The sequence below is a fragment of the Pygoscelis adeliae genome, unplaced genomic scaffold (genome assembly GCF_000699105.1).
Source record: "Pygoscelis adeliae isolate BGI_AS28 unplaced genomic scaffold, ASM69910v1 Scaffold482, whole genome shotgun sequence".
In the NCBI taxonomy this organism is placed as follows: domain Eukaryota; kingdom Metazoa; phylum Chordata; class Aves; order Sphenisciformes; family Spheniscidae; genus Pygoscelis; species Pygoscelis adeliae.
The window spans coordinates 480,645-488,171 of record NW_008824192.1 but is presented as its reverse complement, the minus strand read 5'-3'; the positions used below and the strand labels follow the sequence as shown (position 1 = coordinate 488,171).

General features: G+C 57.5%; 1 protein-coding gene across 1 annotated transcript; it reads right to left on the bottom strand.

Annotated features, from left to right (window-relative positions):
• Window positions 1-5,415: 5,415 nt before the first annotated feature.
• On the bottom strand, window positions 5,416-6,408 carry CDKN1A (cyclin-dependent kinase inhibitor 1A (p21, Cip1)). The gene is made up of 2 exons (XM_009334743.1): window positions 6,006-6,408; window positions 5,416-5,465 (listed from the first exon to the last, which is right to left on the bottom strand). The coding sequence occupies exons 1-2, from the start codon at window positions 6,406-6,408 to the stop codon at window positions 5,416-5,418; spliced, it is 453 nt and encodes a 150-aa protein (XP_009333018.1).
• Window positions 6,409-7,527: the final 1,119 nt, after the last annotated feature.

The window sequence follows — 7,527 nt, the reverse complement described above, 5'->3', positions numbered from 1 at the left end:
AGCCGGGAGGTGACACCGGCAAAGGACCAGCCAAGGCGATGCTGGAGGTCTGGGCAAAACGCGGTGGTTCCACCTGCTTTCTCGGAGCTCAGCAGCAGCTTTTAAAATTCCTCCCCCAGCTTTCACAGCCATGAGTCACCTCCGGGGAGAGCTGCGCGAGACCTCGGCGAGGTTTTCATCATCCCTGCGTGCTCGCCCCGGCTTGCGGGGTCTGAGCTTGGGACCCCTGGGTGGGTGGCGGCAGCACCGACAGCCACCGTGCCATCCGCCTCAGGGGTTGTTCTCTGCGTGGCAAAGCCGAAAAACCGAGTAAAGGAAAGCACAGCCACGGAGAGCGGTGACGCAGAGTCGGGGCCATGCTCAAGCTGGCTGCAGCTCGGCTTTCCGCTCCCAGCCCGGGGAGACCCCCGGCTGTTCCAGCCCTCTGCCCCTTTCCTTTTGCAATGTGAAACGGTGGTTCTGCTAAATCCCAGGGTGCACTGGAGACGCGGGAATAGGCCCCCCAAAACCTCCCCTTCCCCTTAAAGCGAGAGGGTCTTGTGGAGTTGCTGGAGTCCCACAGGCCACCAGGGGAGGCAGAAACCAGTTGCCTTTATGGTGGTCCCAGCCTCTAAGACAGCAGAAGTGGGAACTCCGGGGGGGCACGTGGGGTTGTTTAAGGCATGAGGAAGCCCCCAGTTACCTGCCCTGGCCCCGGGGGGCTGAGCTGAGCCCACCGCACAACGGAGGCACAGAACAAGCAGGGGGGGCTGGGATGGGAACCGCGCGTCCCCCGGACCCGGCTGAGCAGGGCCCCCCCACGGCATCACCGACTCCCGGCGACCCGCCTCCCCTCCAAAACCCCCCCCGCTGCTCCCAGCCATCAGAAAAGGGCCCCCAACCACAGTCCCCCCACAGGCAGCAAGAAAAAGCCCCCCCAGCTCACCAACAGCAAGAAAAACCCCTTATTTTCCTTGCTTTTCTGTTTTTTAAGGCGACGCATGAGCTAGCAAGGCTTACCTTTCCCACCTACCGAGAGGGACCCTCAGTTTCAGGGTGCATGGGGCAGCGAGGCTCCCCGGGCTGGGAGGGATGCTGGTCCCGCGCCGAGGGCGTTTGACCTGCCCCGCGCCTGAGCTCTCATTTTCACTCTTACTCAAGGCGGCTTTCCGTTTTCAGGTTACACTCAACTGCCAGCGCTCACACGTTTCCTGTTTGCCGCATTGCAAGCGGGGCGCAGGAAGGGCCCATCCAGAGGGTCACCGTCCCCCCCCAGACCCCCAAGCAAGGGCACCGCCGGCGTCACCGGGACCCGCAGCAGAAGGCCCCATCCTTTCCTTGTTTGCATCCTTTCCTTGTCTGGCCGAGGCTGGAAGATGTTTGGAGCAGGGGAAAAGCATCAGAGAAACAGCAAATGTTATTTTAAGAGTCCAAATAACCCAAACTACAAGGCTATGCATAACCCACAGATTATAACATCCTACCAAAGACAGAACAAACCTGCAACCCCCCCCCGCGGGGGCTCTTTGGCCCCAGGATTTGGAGATCTCCCCCACTGTGCTGCTCGCACTGACATTTTTTTCAAGGATCCTGCCTGAATTATTAACTCAGCTGTGAAGTTGGCACCAAAGCCAGCAGCTGCCCGTGGTCCGCAACCACTCTGGTTTGCAAGGGGGCAGGGGAATTAGGTGGGTCACGTGCATTTTTGCTCCACTTGAACTGCAAAATTGGAAAAGATCCCAAGCAAAAGCCTAAAATAATAACAAGGGGAAATGCCAACTATTATCTTTAGGTTACAACTAGAATTAACATCTCCCGGCTCACAGCATGGGTCTGAGCCCAGGCTCTCGGGGCAGGAGCCAGGGGGTGGAGGCTGGTGCCCTGCCCATCTCTCCCTATCCGAGCTGGTTAAATCACCTGCAGGAAACTGGCTGCACGGGTGCCCTGCCCCATCACACCCACCCAGTCACAGCCTGTTTGTTTGCTGTTTAACCTAAAGAAGCAGCAGCCAGCTCAGGTGCAACCGCTCCGCCTGGGCATTTGTAGGCCAATTGAGGGCTCAGCTGTTTCTTCTCCGCTCTCTGAGCAAAGCTGGTGCTGGTTACCCCAGATTGAAGCAACCCCACGGCCAGGCTGGGGTGCTCAGCTTGCAAAAACCACCTCTGAGCTCAGTCTGTCACTGCGTCTCGCAACCCCCAGGGCTGTTTGCCGCGTATGGAGAAGGCTGAATTTTGGCTTTGCTTTCCCTGAGGATGCTTTTGGGGGGAAAACCCTAAATATCCCTGGGACAGCTCACTGATTCGTGCCCTCTGCCCAGCAAGACTCCGGCATCTAGCTTCCAGCTGCAGAGCTCTGCCGGCAGCCTGCGCCAGGGTTAGCACCGGCCATGGGAGGGTACGATCCAGCCCTGCAGCAGCAACGACCCTTTTCAGCCCCGAGGAGATGCCGGGCAGGTCTCAGTGAAAGAGGATTGAATATAGGGGGGAAAGAAGGGGAAGCGCCTGACTCTCCTCCCGGCCCCGCTCGGCCGTCGTGGGAGTTTGAACCCCAGCATCCTCGCTCCGTGCTGAGGCCAGGCTGAGGATGGGAGAGCAGCAAAACACAATCTGGGCTGAAAGTGCAAGGTTTCCATCCGTTCCTCAGCTGCTGGAAGTCCATCACCATTTTGTGTCCCCAAAGCTGGGGGGACACAGTCCTCCCCTGCCTGGAAGAGGCGGTGCAGGGCTGGGGTCTCCCAGCGGGGTGCAAAACTCAAGCCCAAGTGCCAAACTCCCTCTCACACAGCAGAGCCAGACCCTGGCTGCCCTCAGAGCCCCACAGGCAGGGACGAGGGGGCATTTGCTGATTTATTTCTTGCTTCCTCCATTGCCACCGCTCCTGACAAACGGGAGGTGACAGCAGAGGGGAGCAGCTGGCAGCGGCCAAGGGGGCTGAAAGGACTGACGTAAGGGGAAAGATTAAAAGGGCTAAATCTGTAGGGCTTGACTCAGCAGCAGCTAAAAGGCTGCGTGATATGTGCTCTGCAAGCATTTCAAGGGGCATCGGCGTGGATGGGTGTCACCCAATGCTATGGGGACAGGCAGATGCTTTACGGATCCTCGGTTGAACGATGACACAACAAGGTTGTTACCATCAAAACTTTATTTTCACTTGGATCCTCTGCAAATCAGGCCATTTGTCACATTAACCATAACTTGAGCTCACAGTCCACATACAAGTCTTGCTCAGTCCTCGGAGGAAGCAGCTGACGGTGGAGGCATCCCTGACTCTCAGGGGACCTCAGCCCTGGCATCCAGCAGCTCCAGTCCCAGTCCCACCTGGGACTTGTTGCTGTACTTTTTCATCAGCAGTGCCATCACATGCTCTCACACATCCCTGTCCTACAACATGGGTCACCCTCATTGGCCTGGGCACCTGGGGCCCCTTTAAAGGAGGAGTGGGGACATGACCAGCTTGCCCACAGCTAACGGCCACCTGCCCCACAAGATAGCGCACAAGTGGGGTCGGGAGTAGCAGCCTGGGGTCACAGTGGGGAAGGGGGAATGATGTGGGCAGCAGAGGAGCCTACATTCACACAGGGGTCCCGCAGTGAGACCCTGCACAGGTGACAGTGGCTTCTGCTGGGGATATGGTGGCAGCACCAGTCCTGCCCCCAGGACCACAGCACAGACAGCTGTCCCAGGGGAGTGGAGTTAAGCACAGGGGTTGTGGTGAGGTTTTGCCCCTCTCAGCCCTTGCACAGCTTCCCATCCCCCTGCTTTGATGTTTCATGCTGCAGAGGAGTCCCCCAGGGCTGGGACAGCCCCTTCCCACAGCCAGCTGGGTGAAAAGCACAGCTGGGTTTGTGCTGCAGCCACCCCTGCTCCCAGCCAGCCCAAAGGCAGCTCCCAGCTCCGGGCTGCACCCCCAGAGTGACCCCTCAAGCCCCCAGAGCCAGGCAGGGACCCAGACCAGAACATCTTCCTCCCCACAGCCAGACCCTGCTCCCAGCACAATTATTTCCATTAACCCAGAGACACCAATTGCCTTAGACAAGACGAGTGTTTATTCAGAGTTAACATTTATTAACAAACAGGTATTTCCCCTTTCCCCCACATGGACTTAATAGCAATTTTTTTTTATAAATAAACATTTAGTGCTGGGAGCTTGCCAGCTTCACTGACAGCAAAGTGCATCACGGTGCAAGGCGGGAGGTCAACCCTGTCCCTTTTCTGCCTGGGACCATCTTGCACCAGTTTCCAGAGTCCAAATCCAGCAGAGCAGGAGATGAACTCCACGAAAGTGCTGAGACCTGACAGTGTTGAGTCCTTCAAGAGCAGGGACTCATCCTTCAGCGCTGGGACTGAGCAGCCTTTGCTCCAGAACATCTCTTGGTCCCAGAGGCGACCAAAGCCCCTTGCTCTGCAGAGCCAAGTGAGGGTCCTCTCTCCCCCCAGCCCCAAAAGAGAAAAAGTCCAGGAAAAAAAGCTACAGTTTCATCTTTCGGCGTCATCCTTGCTAGTGAGCAGGACTCCTTCCTTCCTAGAGCAGTCCAACATGGCCAGAGCAGGCAGCTCCCCAGCCTGGTGTCAGTGTTGAAGAAGGCAGGAACAGGACGGTAAACAGCACCACTCAACAAGCCAACAACAAGGTAAGAAAGTGGGGGTTTGGGTCAGCAGAGTCCAGGGGACCCCAAAGCCTCCCAGGCAGCATTGGTCCCACAATGAGCTCAGCGCTGGGGACCTCCAGCGGGTTTGTCACCATCTGCAGCCCATCTCTGATGGGTGAGAGCACCAGTGAATCACCCCAAGGACAGGCTGTCCAGGAAACAGCGTTTCCTCTTCCAAGCAGCCATGGGAAGGAGCAGCACCCCGCGTCACTCCACTTCCATGCATGGATGAGGGCTTGCCACCACTGGGTCCATCCTGCTGGGAAGAGGGACACCACCATGTGCCAGCAACCGGGGTGTCCTCAGGGTCAGGCTGTCCCAGGGCTCTACGATCCTTATTGGTGACCCTTCTTAAGGCTATCTGGTGCCACCAGGTGGCTGGGACACAAGTGTCCTCCATGGCCAGCCATCAGGCAGGAGAAGGACCACAGCTGGACAGCAGGATGGTGCAAGGACGATTCTTGGCCCCACCAACACAGGGCAGAAGACACTCTCTTTCTTCTCTGCAGGCAGGACAATGCCTTAGTCCCACCGGGCCCATTTCAGTCCTCCTCCATCCCCTCCGTGGGGCTACAAGCCTCAACGTCGGCTACTCCTATACATTGCACACAGTGAAGGTCCCTCAGGACCCCAGAGCTACTCATAAATAGGGAACTACAGACACTACATTGCTTCATACAGACACCTTACACAGTACAGGGTGGGGGGAAAAAAGAGCCACAGACACCCCCAGGGCACATCAGCATCGGCAGCTGTCCCCGATGGCAGAGGAGCCGAGCACCACCAGGTCACGGCTTGGGCTTGTCAGGGACGATCCTCCGCTTGGAGCTGTAGAAGTCTGGAAGGCAGAAAGAGAGGATTGGAAAGTGCCTCCAGCCCATCAGGAGCAGTGGGGCAGGAAGAGGGAGGTGTCCCCAGGGAAGCACCCCAAAACCCAGCCCAGGTGGACTCCATTTTAGAGCCACCCATCCAAAGCCAAAGCATTCCTGGAGAGAAGAGCCTGTAGGTCTCCACCATCTCTTCTGTTTGGTCTCACCTGCACCTCCACCCCAACCCTTGATCTTAGAGGACAGGCTCAGGCCATGGGAACTCAGGGTGATGAACTATTTGGGGGCATCTTCAGCTATAAAACCCACAATGTGAGCCCCCTGCCTAACCTCCAGCAACCAAAAGGCACCCAGTTTGCAGCCTTTTCCCCTTGAAAGATGGGCTCTGCTCTCCCAGGAGAGAGACACATGGAGGGTGGTTCCCTCCCCATGCCCAGGAGCCAGGCAGGGCTCTTGCACTCAAGTCCCCTCCATCCGTCCCTACCAGGAAAGCCATGACACCAGCAATGCCACCAAGCATTCATGGATGACACCAAGCCTCCAGCACTCACCTTTGATGGTGGTCTGCCCACGTTTCAAGCTCTGTGGGGAACCAGCCCTGTAAACCTCCGAGCTCTGCTGAGACCCCTCGGGGCAAATCCTGCCAAGACGGTCCTCAGGGGGGACCTTGTGGACCAAGGAGCTCCTGCTCTCACTGCTGGTGACCTTGACCAGGCTGTGGACCTCCTGGGGCGGCTGCTCAGCCAGGAAGACCCTCTCCCACTTGAAGTGTCCTTCCAAGGGAGTCTCCGTCTCAAAGTTGAAGTTCCAGCGCTGCTGAGCTTCTTCCAGGTGTTGCTTCAACAGGTCCTCAAAGTCATTCTGGAGCTGGTGGTGGTCCACGGGGCCAAAGAGGTTCCTGCACACCTTGCTGCTGCATGGCATCTGCCCGGCCCTGCTCTGAGACAGGGGCATCGTGGTGGCTGGGAGGAAAGCAGAGCGAGTTACTGGGGTGTTGGGCAAGCCACGAGCAAGCCCAAGGGCTGGCACATTTGCTACCAGGGCAAAGCAGGCAGTAGCCAAGGTGGGACAAGCTGGGTTGGGCTCTGCAATGAGGCAGCTCAGAGGAGACCTCCATCTGCCAGCGCTCATCTTGGACTCAGACATTTGGGATTTTAGTGGTGTCTTGGGCAGAGGCTTGAGCATGACTGAGGTCAAACACAGCCTGGTGCGATGCAGAAGGATGGGGGGAAGGTGCAAATGTTGACCTTCCTCATTCCTCCTCCAGCAAGCAAAGCCCTGCCGGGGCAGGGCACCTCGATGCTACCACTGGCTCCGTCCACAACCCCGCTGCATTCCCACTTCCACGCAGGCACAAGGCAAGTTGGCACATGGGCAAGTGAAGCAACAGGATGTTTTTCTGGCCAGTTTCTTCATCTCAAGAACCCAGGCCCGGTGGCAAGCAAGCCTTTTAAGCAACTGCAAGAACATGCCACAAGCTTGACCACTTTGTTAACCACCCTCCTTATCTGCAAGAAGCTGTTGGGTAACCAAAGACCCTGTTGTTTGTTTTTTCCCCAAATCGGTGCCAAAAGCCTTGACCTTCACAAGTAAGTGGCTAAGCCTTCCCTTCCGAGCAGTCCTCCCCCTTACACATGCGTGGGGCTAATGGATCCCTCACGCCACCCGCGGTTACGAGGAGCCTCGTTATCAGAGCAAAGCAAACAACGCTCTGGGATTTGACGGCTTTCGGAGCTAAGGCTTGACACCGCTTGGATAGCCGTGCTCATTAGATCTGCTTTAAAAAAAAAGATTCACAGGAATAAAATCCCTGTGTGCAAGACAGCTTTGTCATTGCCCACCCAAGCTGGGACCCCCAAAGCCAGGACCACAACAGACCCCCAGGCTTGCACCCCCCACCCTCAAACTTGCCCAGGAATGGGGTGCTCAGCCTCCTGCAGGGAAGATTTCTGCCCAAATTCAGCACCCCCAGCCCCTCTGGATCGCCTGTGCCACATTACCAGGCACGGCGCTGCCGGTGGGCGGCCGGAAAGCCTCCAGCCTGGGGGCTGGTGGGGCCACACTCTGCCCCTG

What these genes read in the sequence shown, in the direction of transcription:
- CDKN1A (XM_009334743.1), bottom strand. Translation starts at nt 6,408, where the DNA reads ATGCCCCTGTCTCAGAGCAGGGCCGGGCAGATGCCATGCAGCAGCAAG. An exon ending in TGGGCAGACCACCATCAAAG is followed by an intron (nt 5,466 to 6,005) that starts GTGAGTGCTGGA and finishes TCTGCCTTCCAG; the next exon opens with ACTTCTACAGCTCCAAGCGG.